Genomic DNA, 23948 nt, shown 5'->3' on the forward strand with positions numbered 1-23948 from the left:
ATCTTCTGTTGTTTCTAAGTTCCAATTGTGTTCATCCTCCTCCAGTCTTCTCTCGTTCCTTGCGTTCTTGTGTAGTTGTTCCTCTCTGTTCCCGTGGTTTTCCTTGACATATATTGTTGTTCTTCCTGTTTGTTCCTGTGGTCTCCTGCAGTTATTCCAATATGTTCGTTATATCATCCTCCTCCTTTAGATTGTTATTGTTCCAATCGCCTTCTTGTATTCACATCCTCCTTTTAATAGTCATTGATGTGGTTCCACCTATTAATTGTTGTTCCAATCAGTTCCTGTTATGTTCATCCTCCTTTTAATTATTATGCTATTATCAGTTCCTGTTGTTTATCCTCCTTTTAATTATTGTTCTTGTTCCAATCAGTTCCTGTTGTATTGATCCTCCTTTTAATTATTGTTGCTGTTCCAATCAGTTCCTGTTGTGTTCATTCTCCTTTTGATTATTGTTGCTGTTCCAATCAGTTCCTGTTGTGTTCATCCTCCTTCTAATTATTGTTGCTATCATCAGTTCCTGTTGTATTCATCCTCCTTTTAATTATTGTTGCTATTATCAGTTCCTGTTGTTCATCCTCCTTTTAAGTATTGTTGTTGTTCCAATCAGTTCCTTTTGTGTTCATCCTCATTTTTAATTATTATGCTATTATCAGTTCCTGTCGTTTGTCCTCCTTTTAATTATTGTTGTTGTTCCAATCAGTTCCTGTTGTATTCATCCTCCTTTTGATTATTGTTGCTGTTCCAATCAGTTCCTGTTGTATTCATCCTCCTTTTGATTATTGTTGCTGTTCCAATCAGTTCCTGTTGTGTTCATCCTCCATTTAATTATTGTTGCTGTTCCAATCCGTTACCGTTGTCTTCCGATTCGTGTATGTCGTTGCTGTTAATATCTGTTTTCGTTGTCTTCCTCTTCTGGGCGTCTGTTGTTGTTCCTATCCGGTACATAAGCGGTTGCCGTGATCCTCTTTATAGATAGATATCCATGGAGACCTTTCAGAGGGTCTCGATGTTATTTGCGGACCTGGTTGAGTCAGTGGTGACACAGCCGTATTCTTTATCGTTATTTTCTTTTTCGTTCTATGCCTGTGTAATTGTTGATCTATTATTGGTTTCGATTTTTTCTATTTGGGGTGATGACGTATCCTCTATAGGCCTCTTGTATGTATACATTTGGCCTATTGCTTTTTACCTGTATACATTGTTGTATTTTGACCATTTCCTGATATACATCAATCAACGCAAATATGGCTTAGGCCTACTGAATATGATTATTTCCCAAATACTACTACTACTACTACTACTACTACTACTACTACTACAAATAATAATAATAATAATAATGGTCTTCTATCATAAAGATGTTATCCGTGTGCCTTTATTTTAATCAAATTCCTCCTAAGGTATAAGTATAAAATGCAAAATTTAGGTAATTTTGAAGTCGTTATATTATGTCTATAGTCAATTTTTTTAGCCAGGCAGATTTGCACCGACTCGCAGCGGTGCCCTTTTAGCTAGGAAACGTTTCCTGCTCTCTGATTGGTTGGACAAGATAATTCTAACCAATTAGCGATCAGGAAACTTTTCCGAGCTAAAAAGGCACCGCTGCGAGTCAGTGCAAATGCGCCTCATTAAAAGAAATTGACTTTAGTTATATTAATTTTAGCCTACTGCCAAAAAAAATGTTCGGAGATAAGCATCATAATTGAGACTTTTGTAGACGATTTTTATAATTTTTCAGAATAAGAAAGAATAAATTTTCTTATATTGCATTTAAAAAATTAAGGTGTAATGATATTTTTCCCATGTCCATCGCAATATGAGAGAGAGAGAGAGAGAGAGAGAGAGAGAGAGAGAGAGAGAGAGAGAGAGAGAGAGAGAGAGATGCGCTTCTGCGTTTTGTGATGTGGGGATGAAACTTTATTTATTGTTTTGATTGCAAGCGCTGAATCAAGTAGTGTCAAAGAACATTTTCAATCAACGTATGTGTTTTGCCGAGTCAAGTAAAAAGTTGTATTCGAAACAAATTCGCAATGTTTGACTTTACTGGGTATTAACGCATCTGTGTTGTGACAACTGTTTGTGGGAATTGAAAATGAATTGGTGGCATTGACGAAGTTTGTGTTGTCTCGTTGAACCTCAGTAAACTCGTTGTCCGAAAAAGGATTTAAAATTATTTTTGTTTTAATATCTTTGTCTTTGTTATGCGAGGGACACTCCAGGATCAAGCCGTTGTTCTCTAGTCTTGGGTAGTGCCATGTCCTCTGTACCGTGGTCTTCCACTGTCTTGGGTTAGAGATCTCTTGCTTGAGGGTACACTCTGGCACACTATTCTATCCAGTTTCTCTTCCTCTTGTTATTTTGAATTTTTAATAGTTCATATATGAAAGATTTATTTTAATGTTAATGTTATTGTTCTTAAACTTCTTCTAGTTTTTCCTTATTTCCTTTTCTCACTGGGCTATTTTCCCTGTTGGAGGCCTTGGGCTTATACCATTCTGCTTTTCCAGCTAGGGTTGTAGCTTAGTAAATAATAATAATAATAATAATAATAATAATGTTTTCGTGCCGGTTAAGATTATGGTAATATAAGAGAGGGTTTATGTTTAAGTCCCGTTCGTAGGGATGTTATGCACCGTCCTGAAGCTGTGAGTTTTGCTATTCTGTATGCTTGATTAGGAAGAGAATCTTACCCCAGTCTGGACGATGGCACGTTTAAGCCTGGAATTTTTCATTGGACTATCGCCATTACACGCACAAAATAATACATGTTGGATACACATAGCATTTACTTAACAAAGAATATTGCCTTCTGTCTCGTAACAGTATTTTTAGAGTGGTGGCAGTAGCAAAATGTTATTTGGGTAAATAAGAAAATTTGATGAAATGTATACAATTCTACAAACATGTATAAGATTGCCTGTTTAATAGCCAGTGTATTTATTTTGATTATTTAATGTGGCCTTTTGTCAGCCCAGAACAGAGTGCATGAATTATTTTATAACAATGATGAAATAAAGCTGTCTCATCGTAGTACGGGTTACTCTTCTTGAGTATGAAAAAAAATTTGCAAGGATGCAAGTCATGCAACCTTAAGTCGTATGTGACATATCTTTAAAGACAAATGGATACCAACTTTGGAAGTTTATTTCTTCATTCAGGAAGGGTCTAGAAATTAAATAAATATCTGAAGAGTTTAAGGTATAAAGATGCACACACACACACACATTCCATTTTTAACAGTGATACTCAAACTAATTTTGTGACAAAAAAAACAGATAATGTGACAAATAAAATGACAATTTGAGCTCTGGTAAATTATTGGACGTGAAGTTATATTGCATCGTTATAGACAAGGTCTATAGAATAGGAGGAGTGCGTGATAACTATCGAAGTTTTAGACTAAACTAGAGTAAAAAGTGTAACTTTTCACAATAACTCTTTTAGTCTGTATAAATCACATAAGAGAATGGGTTGATGATAACCAGCTTTAGTATTATTGTATGTTACAAAAGCAAAAAAAAAAAATATTATTTTCTCAAACGTTTGCGTAGCTGAATTGTTCATTTAGAAAACATTATTATCATGAATAATAATAATAATAATAATAATAATAATAATAATAATAATAATAATAAAGGTATTTACATTTTGAACTCTCGTGCTCTTGATGAACGATTTAGATATCTACCGGGTGCATCGACTTCATTTTAATTTCAATGTTTTCACTGGAGAAAAAAAACATACGTCAGAGACATCCATTCTTAAAGAAATTTCTTAATTAAAACTCTCCTCTCAGATCATTACGGTTTTTTTAGGACAAAGACGTCGCGTTTGATAAATGGACGTCTCTTCGTGTTTGTGTTTACATTATGTGATGGTACGAAAAATGTTAATAATTTTTTGCCTTTCGTCCTCTTAGATCGCGATAATGATCTCTGGCGTCTTTCTAAAAAGTTTCGTTTTGTATATTACGGCGTGGCATAGGATAGCACTGTGTTTTCAGCTGCAATCTCACGCCCATAATTAATTATATTTCCAGAGCATGTCTCCTGTGATATGCATGAATGAATATGACACTTTGGCGTTTGTGCTCTAACGTCTTTTGACACCCTCAACCCCCCCCCCCCCCTCTTTTCACTTCATTGCACAAGTCTGATTGTTCGCTTAAGACATTCCGTACCAACGTTGACCTTGAGTGGCTTGAGGTACGAAAGGTTATCCTCGTCGCCTGTCGCTGTTGTTGCTCTTTATCTCGTTTAATCTAGTGGGAAGAAGAAGCGCGATCATACGCCACAACGGCAACAATATTGAAATGAGGAAGCATTGCGAGTAGTATGGATCACAGAGCAATATTGTACAGTTCAGGTGAGTTACCCTTTTTCTGCATATACGAAAAAATAGACAAATATAATGAGATGCCGTAGTTTCAACTAAAAAAGAATAAAATTTATGAGGGTTGTCTGTTTGAGAAAATTAGACCACAGGCGGAGCCTACATGATTAGGCCTCAGTAAAAAGTGGCACGAGACCAATCTAATAAATTACCGTGTTACTCAGCCGGTTCATTAGCTTGCTCCCGATCATAACCGAGCGTGCTTCCTTTCGGGAAGTCGAGCGTGAAGAATGAGATCCATGACTAAGATGAAAAATGTGTAAACTGTTTCAATTACAAGTGATAAAATTCATTCAAGCAAAGATGTCCCAAGCGAAAAAAAAAAGTTGCATTAACACTCGGCAGTCGTGCCGCGCATCAATATAATCGATGAAGCGGTCATTCTTGGTCAGAGGTGGCATTAGAGCATGAAGGAGGAGGAGGAGGCAACAAAGGTTGTTAACCGGGCTTACCTCGAGTATGATGTGTGGCGTCATTCCTCTAGATATTGTTTACCCTCGAGGTCCTTCCAAACTGATGTACCCTTTGAACAGGGGATTTGCTTTGCCTCGGCGGAGATTAACTGCAGGAATTGTGGTGTCTCTTTTATCGCTTATATTTAGTTTTTTTTTTTCTTTTACAAATAGGACGGAAGAAGGTGATGAAGTTAGGAATGAGTAGTGAAGTGATGAGGGTAGAGAGAGTTGCGGTTACAGTAAGATTCGATACGCATCCTGTCTTTTAATTGGTCGTTATATTTTATGATGTGCTTTACAGGTCAACAAACATAAGATTTATCGGAGAGAAAAATATCCCATATTACGAGAATTCCTTTCTCCTTCTCTTCAGACAGTACAGTCATATTAATGAACAAATCACCGTCTATAAAAGCAGTACGGATTTTGTTTGCAATAAAAACATCACCCTCAAAGAAACGGGAACAAGATGAGACGTGGCAGTTTATGCCTTCTTAGCGGTTATGTTAATGAGGATGGGAGGAGAAGTAGGCGCATCGAGGAGCAACAGAATGCATAATTAAATTTGTGCGATACGGAAAAGAAGACAGGGTTAGTGAATGAAAGAAGTCTAGCTGGAGTGGGTGGTTATCTATGTCTCTCTCCTGTTCAGTGTTGCCGTTTGCCTTTGAAAGTTGCTGATTCAGTTATGTGGTACAGTGATATCCTAGACATTATATCAGATGTGAATTAAACTTTTTCGAATATGCAGTCTTTCTTTTAGGGTCAAATGTAATTCTTAAGTTATTGCAATTGAAGAGCAACCGGTATATGGCATGTGCACCTTTTGAAGGGTGACCAGGTAGCTCCTGCAGGAGCACGTGCTTTAGATTCGCATAAACAATCCGCAAATATTTAATTATAATTGTTTTATTACCTCTCCTGTAGTTTATTTATTTCCTTTCCTCACTGGGTTATTTTTCTCTGCCGGAGCTTTGGGCGTTAAAGCTTTTCCAACTATGGTTATAGCTTAGCCAATAATCAATATTATTAATAATAGAATGACCAAAGCTGTCGGGCGTCTTTTTTTTCCGAAAATTAAAGCGTTAATCCTTGTGGAACTCCCGGCCTTGAAACAAGGTTGTATATAAAAGAAAATGTCAACAGGACTAGACTTCAGATTTTAGTAGTTATTTATTAATTTGATCCCTACACTAAATCCCTTCATTGATCATATTTTGCCCAGTAGTGTTAACAGAAAAGTAAACCGAGTGACATATATAAACGATCGCCCTTTGTAGTAGTTTGTGGAACATTCATGTCGCTCAAGATTTTGTATGTATTAATAGGCAGAAATAAGGCTTAGCGAGATTTAAGGTCAAATCCTTTGACAGCCATGAGTGTCAGAATTGAAAAGCTTGTTCTTTTTTTCAAAGGGTACAAACCTCTTACCTCAGATTTCTTAATCCTTTGCATTTTAAGTTTGTTTTTTATATATCATCATTAACATATCAATTATGTGTATATATACTGATATATATATATATATATATATATATATATATATATATATATTATAAAGTGTATATGTATATATAATAATCATTTTATTACTCTGTATTTTTTTTTTATTTTGCTATACGTTGAACGACGTTAGACATGTGGGAGTATTGGAACGAGTAATGTTTATTGTTTTGGATACCCTAAACGCTGCTTACCTACTTAACGTACACTGTTTGGAAATACAGCACATTAGAGAGGCAATTATGTCTTCATGATGAATGGGCCAGATTATCATCGCCTTTTGGCTGAAGCCTCTCAAAATGCCGTCACCATTGTACGTGGATAAGGGCATGTGGTTATATCATTTTTATGTCTGACCTACATATCATCAAGAGGAATCAAGATGGATAGGGACATGGATTTTAGTTGTCATTTTGATAAAACGAGTAGTCCTCCTCTGCCTAGCATCTCTTGCTCTCTCTCTCTCTCTCTCTCTCTCTCTCTCTCTCTCTCTCTCTCTCTCTCTCTCTCTCTCTCTACCTCTACATATAACCTTCATTTTTGCTGACTCTTCTATCTTGCTTTATGCAATTTTAGAGATTATTGTAGACAATAACTTAAAACTTATTTTTCTAATAGCAATTTACTCGGTTTGATGAATACCTTTAGTAATTTTTTTTTTCATTGCCAACAAATCGGTTTATATACTTATTTAGCACTCTCCTCATCGGATCTGAATTCATTTTTGTGGAATTGACAGACGAAACCCGTACTTGATGAACTTTTCGAAATTGGATCTGCTTTTAAGGATCTTAGATATATTAACAGTGGTATTTGGATCTTTAAGTAGGGATAATTCATACTTTGAGACTGGTGAACACAAAGAGTAGTCGGATCAGGGCATTTTTTAATTTTTTTTTATTATTAATTTTAATTACACATTTTATTTTCTAAGTTATTTCCATTCATGAACTGATTGACTCTTAAGGTACACAGGCTGTGAAACTAGCTAATTTTTGGATTATATTATATATTCTGGGTCAGAGGACAAGCTCTTGTAGAAGTTTCATTTTCCATTAGAGACTTTATTCGATGAAATAATTGTGATGTAACTATTTTCTTTTCTTCAATTATTATCGTATCTTTCTCTCATGGAATATTCAGCTATATGGTAATATGGATATTGAGAAAACTTTAAATATGCCTCTTTGTACTTTTTTTATTGGAGAGAGTTTTAGGTTGCATTACCCTACTGTTACTCTGTTTATACACACACTTTCTAAGGTAGGTTTGGAATAATTATTTCATTAAGAAATTTCAAAGTTGACTCGGTTCATGTTCATATTATAAGTATTTCTTGGGGATTAGTTAGGCTGTTTTTCTTCGAACGATTAGAATATTGGATTACTCTAGCAAACTGTTTAAGGTTGCGAATGTTAGAACATGTCTACTGTATCATTATTTTTATAAACAAAAAGAAATGTCTTGAAAGGCACTGACAACATTTTGTAAATGTATGTAAATTGTTTGAAAAGTTAAAATGGAAGATTCAAATGGTTAAGCATTGCGAAAATTACAAAAGTTTTGACAAATATTTGCGATCAAATTGTAGTCAAATTCCAAGTCACACAAACTATATACTTATAATTTTCTGTTTTTTATTTTGAATTAATATTGTTCATAATTCTAATGTGCACTTTTTTCTTCCAGGATGGAGAGGATACGTAGGACCTTCATACTAACCATAGGCGTGGTACTATGGAGCGCAGCATTAGCAGTGACTCCTCCCGTTGATCAGTCCACCCCAACCAACATAGTCATCCTCCCCTTTTCTACTCAAAGTTCAGCCAATTCTTCAGAAACCATTTCCCCAACTATAGCTAGTCTTTCTAGTATCACTATCGAGGAAACTGTTAATGAAGCATGGGCTTGTCCATATGTGAGTGAAGTCTCAGGAATATCCTGCACGTGTGATGTTCCCCACACTGTACGCTGTCGAGGTGAAGCAAGTCGACCAGAGGATCTCCTAACATTGACCCGAACACTGAACTCTGAAGGTGTGGTTTCCCTTTTAGATTTGGCAATTCATGACCTTGGTGAGCTTCCAGGCGGTGGTTTCTCCAACATGGTGCTGTTGGGTCTCGTTGTGACAACAGCTGACTTAAAATCTATTACCTCTGATGCTTTTAAAGGCTTAGAAGAAAGTCTAGCAGCTTTGGGACTTCCAAACAACAAACTTACAGATGTACCAGTTGATGCTTTAAAAAGATTAAAGCAGCTACAGCGTCTGGACTTGAGTGATAATATCATCGAGGAACTAAAGCCCCAGGCATTTCCAACTCTCTTACAACTTCAAAACCTAAATCTTGCGGGTAATAGTCTTCATCTCCTTCAGCCTGAAGCTTTTGTCCGTCTTCCTCGCTTACAGTCTCTCAATTTAGCCAGAAATCAGTTGGATGCAGCACAACTTAATGATAAAACACTGCGAGGTCTTCACGTACTTGAGCGCCTTTCGCTACAATCAAATTTACTGAAAGGTGCAATCACACCAAACTTAATTACAGGTGCAAAAGGCCTAAAATCATTAGACTTATCGGACAACGCCCTAACAAGATTGACTCGCTCTTCACTTTCAGCTTGCCCAGACCTTCGTGACTTGGATCTTTCTCATAATAAAATAGATGTCATTGAAGACCATGCATTCTCCAGTTTAAAGCAGCTTCAAAGGCTGAAGTTGTCACACAACAGAGTAGTTGCTGTATCGGGATGGTCTTTAGCTCACATGCCCAAACTGGTTCATCTTGGTCTTGCTGATAATGCATTACGGGCTGTAACAGGTGACCTCTTGCATCAGTTGTCAAATCTTGACACACTTGACCTTGCTGCCAATGATATATCTCTATTGCAACCACATGTCTTCAATTCAACACCAGTACTTCAGCACCTCACCTTTACAGGTAAGTTTTAATAACAATCCAGTTCTTAATCTATTTTTTTTTTTTCAAAACACTTTCAAACTAAATTATAAAATCTTTTGGATTAGTACTAAATTGTAAGTTTAATTTGAATGAATGATTATTCTAGGTACTTTTAAAGCCTTGAGTGGTATGTTTTCATTTGTTAAACATTGTCTTCAGCTTCTTAAATTTCTTCATTCTCCTGGTATTACATTGTCATTGTTTTATATCATATAAGTTAAGTCATACATTTTCTCTTCAGAACTTGGTATTTTGCATCTATTGAAAGCTTAAAAAATGGCACAAGAATTTTTCAGTGGCATGTAGTTTACCTTACAAATTCACAGTATTACATTGTCATTGTTTTATATCATAAAAGTTTAGTCTTGCATTTTCTCTTCAGAACTTTGTGCTTTACATCTATTGAAAGGGATCACAGTATTTGTACCTAGGTATGAAAATATTCCCTCAAATAAAAGGGATCTTATTATTTAAAACCTTATGCATGGTCAATCAATAGAATAGAGTTACTGTACATGTGATTACAGTTGATAATGGGGAAGAATTACAGAGAAGGGTGGTAGATTTCCAAGACTTTGGAAAGGAATGGTTGAGGGTAATTGTGGATAAGATTGAAGCTTATAATGAGCAGTAATGAAGGTAGGGCCTGGATAGCCATACATGAAAGTAGAGAAGCAGTTATAAAATAGGTAGAACAATTTAGGTATTTGGGATCTACTATAAATCAGGAGGGAGGATGTAAGGCTTAAGTTGAGAATAGGATAAAAGCAGCATGGGGAAAGTGGAGGGAGGTAGCATGAGTGGTATGTAATAAGAAAATGCCATTCAAGGTAAAAATCAAGACCTATAGAAGAGTAAGTAATAAGACCAGTATTAATGTATGGATCAGAAACTTGAGAATTATGACGAAGAGGAACCAAAGCTTGAAAGAACAGAGATGAGAATGCTAAGGTGGATTATGGGGATATTACTGTTTGAAATATTGGAAAATCCGGTGTAGTAAAGATTACATACAGAGATGATAAAAGTGCCACGACCGAGATGTTGGGGGCACGTGTTGAAGATGGATGGTGGGGGGTGAGGAGGGATTGGGAGGAACCTGTTTAGAGGAAAAGCTAAAGAGTAAGGCAGAGAATTAGATGGCGAGATAAGGTGAAGGATGATTTGTTAAGAAGAGGTCTGGTGGAAGAGGATGTCTTTAATAGAAGGCATCAGGCAACTGACCCCTTACAGTAGGGATAAGGACGGAGAAGAAGATTTTCAGTACTTGTCCATAAAATGAAATGATCAAACCTATGACTACAACTCAAAATTAAGATAGTCCATATAAGTTACATTTATTCTGACATCCCTTCAATTGCATTTGTTCTTATACCACACGACTATATTTTCATGTTCCAAAGTAACTCAACTTTCACCCATCCCTCCAAATTCATTCCAAAATGAATGACTTTCATAGGGTATACAATAGGTAACAGCTTAACTTTCATCCATCCTTCATAGTTTATTCTAAAATCAATGCATGGAAAAGGGTGTACAGTAGGTAACAGTATACCTCTTTGGGAGAAATGAAGTCAGACCTTGCTGATATAGTCTAAGTGTAGAAGACAAATTTGATACAGAAGTAGGAAGCAACTTGTGCACCCCAGCAAAGTGCCTCTTTTTTTCAAGTACAGTAATATTTCTTGGTATAACTGTATACTTGATAATTGCATAGCAGCAAAGACTGCCAGTTATGAAATTAAAATTACTTAATTGATTTTCAACCAAATGCTAGCAATAAATACAGTAAATTATGATTAAGTGAAAATTTAAATTCCCCATACAGTATCATTTTATACCAATGTTTCCAAGGAGAACAAAAAATCAGCTGAAAGGGAAATGAAAAAGGCATACAGACAGACTATAAACTAGAGTACTACGCACTTAGTAGCGACCAGACAAGTGAAGTAAAGAGTTTTGGACAATGAGGATTTCCCTACAACAATATCTTGATGAAGTTTAAAACTACTCTCAAAATATTAAAACTACAGTATTCAGTTCTTGATTTATCATCGGTGACCAGGCATAAGGGCATTAGTATTGGAACTGTTAATTTGAAATTTGTATGAACACTTTTAAACTAGGTTATCTTTTAAATTGCATTCTAAATATATTTAAAAATTAGCAGGTTTACAAATTTATTTCTTAGGAGTTTTAAAACTCTTTTCTTCCATTGACATGCAGCCCCTAATATTTTCTCTATGCTTTTCCACAGACAATCCTCTACACTGTGACTGCTCTATAAAGTGGTTTGTACACTGGCTTAATCAGCACCCCCTACTGACTCCTGAAGAACGGAACAGTGCTGTTTGTGCTACACCACCTGCCTTAGAAAATGCTCCTCTTGTAAGTATACTTATGCAGTCGCTCTTGACATAAGATATTGTTTGAAAATACTTCAATGTTAATATATCATGAGGTAATATAACTTATACAGTTAAGTTAGTATACTACACACTGTGTTTATAAAATACTCAAGGAAACGTTTATCATATTTTGGATCAATTGTCTGGTGCTCTAAAGAGTTTTGGTATGATTTCTTAAAATTATTCAAGGCTGCTAGTACTTTCAAAGTTATTTAAAAATAAGAATTAACACACTTTTTGGAAATTTGATCTGAAAATATTTTGCTCTTTCAGGTCGAGTTGAAAGACAGCCAGCTTGTCTGCTCTGAGGAAACCTCTCCTTACCATGACTATCATGATTATTATCATGACTACTACCATGATGATGCTATTGCTGAGGATGTGTCTTCTGTAAAGGTCTCTGATGCTGAGATTAGTTTACAGGTGGCACACTGGGTTTACAAAAAAAGTGCTCAAAATACAATGGAAGAAAAATCTGACAAGGACCCGTTCTTTGGCGTGGAACTAGTTTGGCGAGTAGATGATCGTGCTATACCTTACACATGTGAGGGAGTGTTTGTTTATGAGGTTTTACAAGGCACACCTGAATCTCATCAGGTTTTGATGGAGAAAGTCGAGGCTAACTGCACATCCGAGGGCAATCATGACCCTAATCATGTATCTGTGGTTGTTCCTGGAGATTCATTGATACCTGGAGCTACATATCGTTACTGCTTAATCCTGCTGGAGCGAGGAACGGGTGATCAAGAAGCCTTTCTACCAGGTTGCTCTGAACCCCTGGTACTAGCAGCAGCACCTTTTACCACGCTTAAACACAAGATAGTAACTTCCCGTCCTCCAGAAGTGTTAAGCCTCACTGCAGGTGAAGTAGGTGGAGCTTTGGTAGTGCATACACGTGTAAATGGAATTGAGCCTTGCACTTATACATTGGCCATTGTCTCTGAACAGACAGTAGTAGCAACAAGACAGTTAAACTGTTCAGAGGCAAGACATGAGTTTACCACTTTGGCCACTGGGGATTATATTATTTGTGCCGATCCTGATGTACCAGGCTTCACACTAGATTTGTCAAATCTTCAAAATCACCTCATTGTAGCTGATAATGTAACTCTAGCTTTGCACAGGACCTTTTCAGAATGTACTCCTATTATAACGCTGATACCTGTCAAAGATAAAGGGTTAGGTATGGGACCCCTGCTAACATTATTATTTACAATACCAGGGCTTGCCTTGGTCGTCACATTATATTTCATTGCACAGAAAGTTTGGAGAGGAGGTGGAGTGCCTTGGAGATGGGATCCTCGAGCTCAGAAATCTAGTAAATATTTTCTCTATACTGGAGAAATAGCAAACCCATCTCTGAGCCTTGATCCATTACCTGAAGACACCCCTGAAACAACAACTCCCGTTTAGCTGTGAAACTGGCTTGCGTGAATTTGACCTTAAAGATACTTTGAGGTATAAAAAAACCCAGCTCTACACGAGATTCATATCTAGTCCAATTTTAGTCAAGTATTGTTGTTTAGAGATCCGGGTTACACGTGTGACCGAGGTATTTTTTATCGTGTTGAGAATTGGGAACCTTTAAAGTAACAGAGAAAGAAAAGTGACGTCTGAAAACTTAATCATCAGCAAATCATTTTACAGATTTTACATCAAGATTAAGACAGAAAAGATCACAGTAAGTGTTCAGAAAAGTGTTTCCTCCATGAGCATGTGGAGAACTGTGATTTATTTTGTGCCATATACTGTAGCAATTGAAATACCGTATTTCTAATTGGTGATTGAAATAAAAGGTTCTTAAGAAGACCTTAAAAGTTGCCATATGGCATTACGGAAGGTAAATGGAAGACATTAGTGAACATGGAATGGGTGCCATTGAAATTTCTGTACATATTCTCAGGCATTCATTAATCCATCATGTTCTTGTAGGCTTTAATTTTGTGTTACGTGAATGTCTAATGCTGTCATTCAGTGAGCTTTCCTTATGTGGTCTAGAGCTTTAAGAAAATATGTCAATTAATAAATAAACCTCAAATTATATTATATATTCTTAAATGTGTATTATACTATCGGTGCAAGTTACATTAGTAAGTGCCCTGCAATTAAAAAGCATACTACAGAAACAATTTCAGTTGGATGAGAAAATAATTTTGGGAACGAGTCTTATTGTATTGGAAGTAACTGTAAATTATGAGTTTAGAAAATTGTCTGGACAGTTATTGTATTTTATCATTACTGATGAACTCCAGAGGTCTAGATGTAAAATTTTTCAAGACTCTTAACAACTCCAGAAAAGAAAAGTACTGAAGTGACTAACAGATTCAACCGAGCCATTTTCAAATTCTTTCTCTTTAAGCTTCTTCACAGAAAAGCAGAACTGTAACCCTACCAACTTCCTGTAAATAAGTAGCAAAGCAAAATGATAATGCAGCCAAATTTCTGTACATATGTAAAAGCTATCAATTTAACAACATACTGTGATCCCTTTCACCTAGAGAGCTTATTTGATACAATATAACATATTGCTGTGTATCTATTGCCATCCAAATATATGTATTCATTAAAAGAAAAAAAAACACCATAACATATCCACCAACAATTATTTTGTGCACCCAAGTTGCAATTAATTCTAAAGTAGCATAAATTAATATAGTTCAAGAGGCTTTTGTATCACATGACAACCACCAGAAATGGGTAAAGCTAAAATTGAGATACCTTTTCAGGACACTTTTATTAAATCCATCCATCATACGTATGTGTAAATAGCTAAGGTTGTGCTGTTTTGTTCACCCTCTTGAAAGAATAACTTCCAGTTACAGTACTGTATTTTTATAATGGCTATAGTTTTATTTACTTTCCTTCTTTTGGCAAAAGTAAAGTACCGTACTTCAGTCTCTCCTCTCATATTATTCTGACTTATAGATGGAAAAAAATACTGATATCAAAATTATTGTAGACAAGAAAAAATATTTCCTTAATAAAAACGAATGAATGATCAAGAGGAAAATTATGTTGGTGGAAACATTTTCCAAGGTAATGATCTCATAACTACAGTCTACCTTAACCTGCTGTCTACAGTTGTTAACTATGGCATTCAATACCTCACTTTGCAATCCATGTTTCAGACTTTTAGGTATGATATGTTAGATAGCATAGGAAATAAGATAGTATATATAACTCCTTACAACAAAACGTGAGGTAATTTCCATAATAATGTTCTAATTTATAATAGCACCACTTTTCTTCATATTGATCAAAGAAATACATTCAATGTCTTGTGGACAGTTGCTACAGCATATGCAAGTCCAAATTACCAAGCTCATTTCTTCACACCTACTACTCATTTTGATCCATTGTATTCAGTGTACAGCTTCTAACTTCTTAACATTTTTGTAATTTCTAAAGTCTGGCATGGAGTGTTTTCTTGTTTTGAATTAACAGTACAGTAATACTCACTGAGAAACTGTAAACACGAATACAATGCCATCATTACATGTTCATTCATTATTAGTACAGTAGTAATATTTGTATTTACATGATTTGTATTTTGATGTAACTTCATGTGGTCTTGTAGCACTCATTCTTACATTAAGCTAATGAAGCATCTGCAATACCGGTATTTATATATGTATACCACTCACTGTATACCACCTGTCTTCATTCATAGTAAGTAGTTATAATTGAATATATAATTTTGTTAACTGACTGTCTAATATGTGCACTAAATAGCATCTAGTTGGAAGTTTTCATGTTACAGCACTTTTTATTTTATTTTATATAAAACGTTGTGTCACTAGAGATGTCCATTAGCTTCCCAAAAAATAGAAATACTTAAAGGTACACCAAAGTACAAATTAATTTTCGAGAAATAGTGTCCTGTTTGGAAAGAGGCACATTAGCTTTCATCGTAAAAAGAACTCCTTGCCTTCACATACAGATGGCTAGAGTTTTATTAATCATTACATACACTGACTTACAGTGATTATACAGTACATTTAAAGTCACCTGATGTCCAAAAATATTTGTTTAATTATGAAGTTAATGCATAAAAGCTGCTTGGGGAAGTTCAGTTTAAAGAAAAAAATTGTGTATGACCATAAAGTATTTTATCGCACAAAGTTCTAAAAGAACAATGATTTTTTGACATTTCGATATGTTTGGCAATAAATAATCATTATAACATTAAAAGTTTGTGTAGGGGAATAGAATGCTCATAATATGTCTATGTAAAATCAATACTAGTCTAGTAAAGTGACATATAGTTCTTGAATCTAGACTAGTTTTCTAAATTAACTTGAGCTTCCTCATGCAACTTTAGTGATATCTTAATTATTACCTACTTCTGTTTCATGTTAGGATATATGCTAGTCTCACATTAAACCAGATGGGAAACACCTTTGAATGATACATCTAGGAAACTTTGAAAATACTTTACAGTTCAGTGAAGAATACTGCTTGAAAGTTGAGGGTACCAAATCATTCAGTACCAAGTACGGAAGAACAACTCCCATCTAGGTCAAAACAGGAATAATCACTTCACAGAGAGAGGGAGAACTTGCAATGAACTTGTCATGAACTTTAACTGCAAAGCTTTAAAACAAGGTTTTTATTCTGTACTTATGAAATAGAGAAATGTTCCCTATATTTGCATTTTAATGATTTATTCTTAAGATTCTTATTAGTTTTGAAGTATAGCTTTATTTTTATGTTGTAATATGGAGTGTAAATAATTTATTTGTGTAGTTTAGAACTATTGTGACAATTAAAAACTGTTTATTGTGCTTGAATTAAAATTTTCGGATGGACATTTGGTTCAGAAAATTTACTTCATTCATCACATATGAATCTGAAATGTAAACTGTACCTTAATAAATTCTTTTGAAAATTCCCCAATTGAGCTAAATTACTGTTAGCAACTGATTTAACTCAATAGCCATCACATTCTGCCAGAGTAGGACCTAACAAGTTTGCATTAGAGTAATTTGCACCTTGCTAAGGTTTGTTAATCTGATGGTGAAAGGGGCATGATGTTGTTTGTAACAGATTACATTTACTGAGAAGGGCTGAAAAAAGTTGTCTGCTCTAAAATCATTTGGTGAATTTGGAATATGATGAAAATTACCATGCTGGTCTTTATCATTAAAAAATAAGAATTACAAAGACATTCAGAAGAGCCACTTATATACATCATGATAATTAACAAAGAAATCAGTGGCTTTTTATCAATTAATTTTCATTAGGGGAAGATTTAGTAGACAACTCCAGTAGAATAGATTTGTCTTTATAAATTTGTTTTAGTCAGTGACATGTGCCATTTTATGTATTGTTGAGTGTATATATACTATATGTATATGACTATCTTTGTAAATAGAGTGTACAGATTTTTTAACAAAAATAAAGCCTGTTAACAAAGAGAACTTTAATTAATCCTTGGTATGTTAAGCTAATTTTAGTATTCTTGCCTTAATGTTACAATTCAGTTTGAAGTCGGCAACCAAGAAAGATCATATTACCATAAAAGATGAGAGGTCTCCCTAAGTGTACCTAGCAGCTCTCGCTTCCACCTACTAAATATGCACAATTAATCTTGAATTGATTATGAGAGGTCCCCCTTAATGAACCTTACATCTTTCATTCCACCTATTCAACATGCATACTTCAATCTTGAATTCATGAGTAGTGTCTAATTGGAGGGAAACAAGGTGGGCCTCAGTGTAGGTTAAAGATTTGTTTTTATAAAATATTTTCCTCTGGAGCAACCTGTTTGGAAAAAAAGGCCACCACAAAATCCATCCTCTTCAAAAGCCAGTTGAACCACTAGCTTGCAAAAAAGGTCACATGTCTTCCAACCAAAAAGAACAAGCCACCTGCACTTCTCCTAAGAGTTGGGAGTTAATAATCCCATTGTACATCAGGATACCTGACCACTGGTCAAGCCATGAGACTGATACAAGATTGGCCAGGGCAGAAGCCTCAATATGTGCTAACTCAAGATAAGTCTCTCCTAGGGAAAGCTCCCTGCCAGCACGGACACCGATGGGTCTAATGGTAGAGCTGGCAGCGCAGAAAACTTTAGCACATAGAACCTCCACTGCCTTGAAAATGCAGGGCCCAGAATCTTACTAGACAGACTAAATGCACGAGAGTTCCACAGATCTGATCAACTAATTCCAAGCCCATACTAGCAAGGTGCTTACTATGTCAGTTATAGAGAATGTTTTGACCCCTGAGGGGCACCAAAGTGGTGATCTTACAAAGTCCTACCTGAAGCTGTAGTTATGGTCCCCACACCATGTATGAGTAAGAAACTCCACAAAAGAACACTCCAACTTTGTGTTCTCTTACTCCGTTGGTACCAGGCCAAGGTCAGGTGCCTTGGAAATAGAGGAATTCCGAATGTTGTTATCCCTAGCAAAGGCTGACAGCTCTGTAGACAGCTCTAGATATCTATATACATACTTCCCATGAATAAAAGCAATCAGCTAGCTCCAAAGAAGAACCAGTAACGTAAGCAAGGGCTGATAACAGACTAGGCTGGTCATCTCTGAAAGAATAATCTTTGGCCCCAATCAACACTGAGACAGAAGCACCTTGTAGCCTTCCTTCTGTTAATTGGGATATAAAATAAGCTTTGGCTACGTGCTCATGATCCTGAGGCTGTGGCCCATCACCCAAAGACCCTTGGCCAGGTGCACGCAACGACGTCCTCAAGAGGTGCCATCTTCTCAATTTGTTGTACTGAAGTACCTCTAATGAGAAGAGACCAGCATTTCTCCATCTTGGTAGAAAAGGTGAAGTATAAAGACCATGGTCCTCCAACACATAGCCGACAGAAAGAGTGCACGGGTCCCAAACGGGGACAGCCTGGCTACTAGGGTAGCCTTGCTGATCACCGAGCTGTGGCCCCATCTTCAATAGGGCCGGGAGCTGTCCATCAGGAGAGATCACCAGAATTCTCACTATCGGTCTTCCTAGATGACTTCTTGAGAGTAGAAGCGTCACATAAGAAGGAGAAGAGGAAGAGCTGGAAAAGTAGGAAATACTCACTTCCTCCTCCCAGGCCATGCAAACACAGGAGTGTAGGTCTGAGCAACCATTGACGACGGCGCTCCTCCACTAGTAGTCACCACAGGGTTGGTCCAACAGGAACCATAACACAGCTGAGTAACTGTCACAGTGAAAGGGGTAGGCACTAGCACTGGTAACAAAGACAATAACCTTTGAGAAGATATTGCAGGGACTGATTATTGGCACAGGGATTAGGGGAGCCACAGGCCACGGGGTGACTGGCATAAGGGAGACTCACACAGGGGAAAACTTCTTGTGCTTTACAGACCCAAGTCTCACTGGCACAGGGAAGGAAACCTTTTGCGCCTTAAGAAAACTGACCTCGTTGCCACAGGGATCACTGGCGCAGAGGGGGAAAACTTCTCGTATATGTGCAGTATATATGGTCAGTCTCTAGGGCATTGTCCTGCCTGATAGGGCAATGTCACTGTCCCTTGACTCTGCCATTCGTTAGTAGCCTTTAAACCTTTAGAACTAGTCTTGCTGGTGGGCACCTTTGGTTTCAATACCACCAGTTTCTTGGTTCTTACGCTTACTCGTAATGGGAACAATGGGGGAAAAGTAGCATTAGCTACAAGATCCCTCAAAAAATCACAGAGGGTCTACATGCAAGATAGTGCAGCAATCACTAGGGAAACCTCTCAAACCAACATACTGTGAAAAACTTGCTGATGTGGATCCGAATTGTCCAGGCATTTGATGCATACTCCCTGGGGACTGAGCTAGGGGTATAAATTCAGAAGCTTTACTAGCTTATGAATTTAATGGAAAGAAAGTATTGTCTTCCAATTCATTCCATATTTGAAACTTCCTGTCCATACCCCATGTGGCAGGATCAAGCTAGGGAGAGAAGTACATTGACAATTTCTGATTTGCAGAAACTATAAGAGGTTGATGAGCCGAGTCAACCACACTGACTAAACATTTTGCAAACAACTACATATAAGGGTACCTCTAGCTTAAGGAGTTTATCATATTCAAAGGTGCAAAAAAATAATCGTAGAACAATTGCTACCAATGAAGACTTCTATCAAGACATCACAATGACTCAACTACTGTTAGTTGTGTACTAGTTCCTTAAGTGAATAAACATAATCCTATTTTCATGAGACCATCGCTTCATTCCCCTATAGATAACATAAATATTGTCTTCCTTCCTCAACACAGAAGCTCCCTGTTCAAAGTTCTAGTAGGTGAAGTCCATATCCCAGGTCAGAAGTGTCTGCAGGTGACAGAACATCTGGATTTGGTTGAATCAGAGGAGCTCCTTGCCAAAACAACCACTAGAGGTGAAGTGGAGAGAGAAGTCATACATACAGCATGCAGTTCATTTAATGAAGATCCAATGAATGAACAGAGCTGATCATAGATTATGCTTTGCACCATGACAATGTCGAGATGTTTCAGGCAATCCATAAAAGCAAAACCTACAAACGGCAGTAAGCTCACACTAGGAGATGAAGCAGCAGCAAGAGTTACACACAGGAGGTAGCAGTAGAGGAATAAGTGACATGATGACGAAAGGGGAGATGGAAATGAATAAAAACAAACATTACCCCTCGGATAACAAAACATAAGGAATCCACCTTGATGGTCTTCTTAAAACACAGAGCTGATGAATAACCTGAAAAATTGGGCTTCTTCCCCATAATGTGGACTTGCATAGTCAAAGGTGGTGGTGCTAAGAAGACCATTAATGGGCCATCAGAAGACACATGACCTAGACAACCAGAAACAAGAATATACAGTATTTACCTACGACTAAGGAGAGTGATACTCCAAGAATTTTCTCAGCACAAGTAGAATGGAAAACAAATAAAAAAACTACTGAATCCCATGCAATGGAATAAATACAGTAATAACCACAGCACTGTTTTAATGATACAATTCTTAATTTTAATACAGTACTTACCTTTGTGTCATAATACTAACATCAACAACGCATGAGATTCTTAACTAAAACCTATTAACCAATTTTTGAACAAAGATACCATTTCTGTTTACCTATAGTAATATCACAGATTACAAGTTTAATTCTTTCTGGGAGTGAGCTTAAAGCCTAAAATGCTGGTACCCTAAAAAACACTTTCCCATAAGAAATAAATGAAATTTCCTCAATGCACTCCACACGTCCATAAATACACCTATACACTAATAATCAAAAGGTTTTGTAATGGTAACTATTTTACAAATTATAATCCCTAACATAAAAAATTAATAATTAATACTTCACAATAAAAAAGAAAGAAGTAATCGACATGTTAACTAGCACTTTACCCTTTATCTTTGAAAAGTTATGGCTGCATAAGAGAGAGGAAGAAGAGGAGGAGAGGGTTACTGCTTGGAAGAATTTCCCTTCATAAGGAGTTCTGGTAGAATGTCGGGAGTTCTCTGTCTCAAAAAAAATTTCAGTATCACTAATTGAATCCCTTAATATGACAGATTTGGAGATAATTTGTATTTTTCCTAACGATACAAACCTTAAGCTATTTAGTAGGGGGGTATTACTTTCGGCGAAGCTGAAAGGACGAGCCGTTTAGCGAGGGTTAATTACCCATCCCACTAGTTAGCAGGAGGTATGGGGGGGTATATAGCTATCCCCTTCACTCACACACCTGTGACTGTACTTCATTTTGTTTGGAGGTAGGACTCCAAGGGGGACAGGGTCGGCAGGTAAGTTTGTATAAATAGCTAAAGATTTGTATCGTTAAGAAAAATACAAATTATCTCCGAATTTATCATTTGTTCCGTAACTGGAATACAAACCTACGCTATTTATTAGGGGTGACTCACCCATTAGGATGGTGGACCTCCCTGCCAATCTGGCTTTTTGGCTTTTTGAGAAGGTCAGTACCAAAAAATAAGGAGACCCTAACACCTCGCTAAACCTTGCTACACAAGGTACGTGGCCTACGCAAGCTGTGTGTTGAGATAAGCAGTGTAACTGTTAAAGCTGTGTGTTGAGATAAGCAGTGTAACTGTCAAGGTAAAAGTTATTCTAATTCTTTGTAGGAAATAACTGTGGTAACCAAGACTTTCCCAATACCATCTCGCCAGGGTATGGGGATGCAACAGTATTGACACAATACTAGGTACACGAGGGAGCATGGTTTACCTGCAGTGGTTGCGGTTAGCTTATACAGAGAACCCCGGCTGCTGCTTTCCCCATGGGAGGGGAGGATGAAGAAAACAAAAAGAGCCCGTCATTCCTTTTCATTCACGCAGATTAAAACCGGGTAACAGTGCCCTAAACCTTCTGCTACTTGTCCAATAAGGAGCTTGAGGTATTCAACCAGTTGTGCAGCCACCACAGGACCGATAGAGATCGTATCAAGCTCCTGTGGGTCACGTCTAGCAGGTAATGGGCTGTGAAGGTCGTCTGGTGCTTTCACACCCTTGCTTGTAGAACCTGTGTCACAGAGTAATCTCTTTTGAAGGCCTGGGATGTAGCTATGCCCCTGACATTATGAGCTATGGGTCACCATGTTGGAGAAGGATCTGGATTCAGAGCGTAATCGATGACTCTGTGAATCCATGCAGAGATGGTGGGCTGTTACTGTTCTCTTGAGGTAGAGCCTCAAACTCCTCACTGGGCATAGTAACAGATGATCTGGATCGTCAGTTATGAAGCGGCGACTCATTATCCGAGAGGGGCTGAATCTACGATCCGTCATCCCTGGATTCTGAGTCTTGGCAACAAACTTAGGGATGAAGCTGAACGTTACCTCTCCCCCATTATTATTATTATCAATATCATTATTACTAAGCTACAACCCTAGTTGGAAAAGCAAGATGCTATAAGCCCAAGGGCTCCAATAGGGAAAAATAACCCAGTAAGGAAAGGAAATAAGGAAATAAATAAACGATATAAGTAATGAAAATTAAAATAAAATATTTTAAAAATATTAACAACATTAAAACAGATATTTGATTTATAAACTATAAAAGGACTTATGCAAGCCTGTTCAATGTAAAAACATTTGCTGCGAGTTTGAACTTTTGAAGTTCTACTGATTCAACTACCCAATTAGGAAGATCATTCCACAACTTGGTCACAGCTGGAATAAAATTTCTAGAGTACTGTGTAGTATTGAGCCTCATGATGGAGAAGGCCTGACTATTAGAATTAACTGCCTACCTAGTATTACAAACAGGATGGAACTGTCCAGGAAGATCTGAATGTAAAGGATGGTCATAATTATAAAAATCTTATGCAATATGCATAATAAACTAATTGAATGACAGTGCCAAAGATTAATATCTAGATCAGGAATAAGAAATTTAATAGACCGTAAGTTAATGTCCAACAAATTAAGACGAGAATCAGCAGCTGAAGACCAGACAGGAGAACAATACTCGAAACAAGGTAAAATGAATGAATTAAAACACTTCTTCAGGATAGAATGATCACCAAAAATCTTGAAAGACTTTTTCAATAAGCCAATTTTTTGTGCAGTTGAAGACAACAGAGACCTAATGTGTTTTTCAAAAGTAAATTTGCTGTCAAGAATCACACCTAAAATTTCAAGTCATACAAAGTTAAAGAAACATTAACAATGCTGAGATCCAGATGTTGAGGAGCCACGGTCCTTGTCCTTGACCTACTTACAATCATACTTTGAGTCTTGTTAGGATTCAACTTCATACCCCATAATTTGCACCATGCACTGATTTTAGCTAGATCTCTAATAAGGGATTCACCAACCCCAGATCTACATTCAGGAGATGGAATGGATGCAAAGAGAGTAGCATCATTTGCATATGCAACAAGCTTGTTTTCTATACCAAACCACATGTCATGTGTAATAGTATGAAAAGTAATGGATATCACATTCATATACTCACTATGATGCCCATCAACAACAACTCTTTGAGATCTATTACTTAAAAAATCAATAACAATGCTAAGAAACAACCCACCCACTCCCAACTGTTGAGTTTGAAAACAAGGGTCTCATGATTAACATGGTCAAAGGCAGCACTAAAATCAAGGCCAAAAATACGAACTTCCTGACCACAATCAAGGGATTTCTGTACAGCATTGGAGATTGTAAGAAGGGCATCCATGCTCCAAGGCCTTTACAAAACCCAAATTGCAAACTAGGGAACAGATGATTACCTTCAGCAAACCTATTAAGACATTCAAAAACTTTAGATAA

At 36.8% G+C, this 23948-nt stretch overlaps 1 protein-coding gene across 1 annotated transcript in view; it reads left to right on the forward strand.

The window, feature by feature from the left end:
* The window catches only part of LOC137627304 (uncharacterized), a 134292-nt gene extending 119993 nt beyond the window's left edge, over window positions 1-14299 (forward strand). Inside the window, exons 5-7 of the mRNA XM_068358385.1 lie at window positions 8043-9289; window positions 11568-11698; window positions 11992-14299. Coding sequence (XP_068214486.1) covers window positions 8043-9289; window positions 11568-11698; window positions 11992-13131 — 2518 coding nt within the window. The 3' untranslated portion in view covers window positions 13132-14299. The remainder of the gene's footprint in view (window positions 1-8042; window positions 9290-11567; window positions 11699-11991) is intronic.
* Window positions 14300-23948: the final 9649 nt, after the last annotated feature.

The sequence above is a fragment of the Palaemon carinicauda genome, chromosome 35 (genome assembly GCF_036898095.1).
Source record: "Palaemon carinicauda isolate YSFRI2023 chromosome 35, ASM3689809v2, whole genome shotgun sequence".
In the NCBI taxonomy this organism is placed as follows: domain Eukaryota; kingdom Metazoa; phylum Arthropoda; class Malacostraca; order Decapoda; family Palaemonidae; genus Palaemon; species Palaemon carinicauda.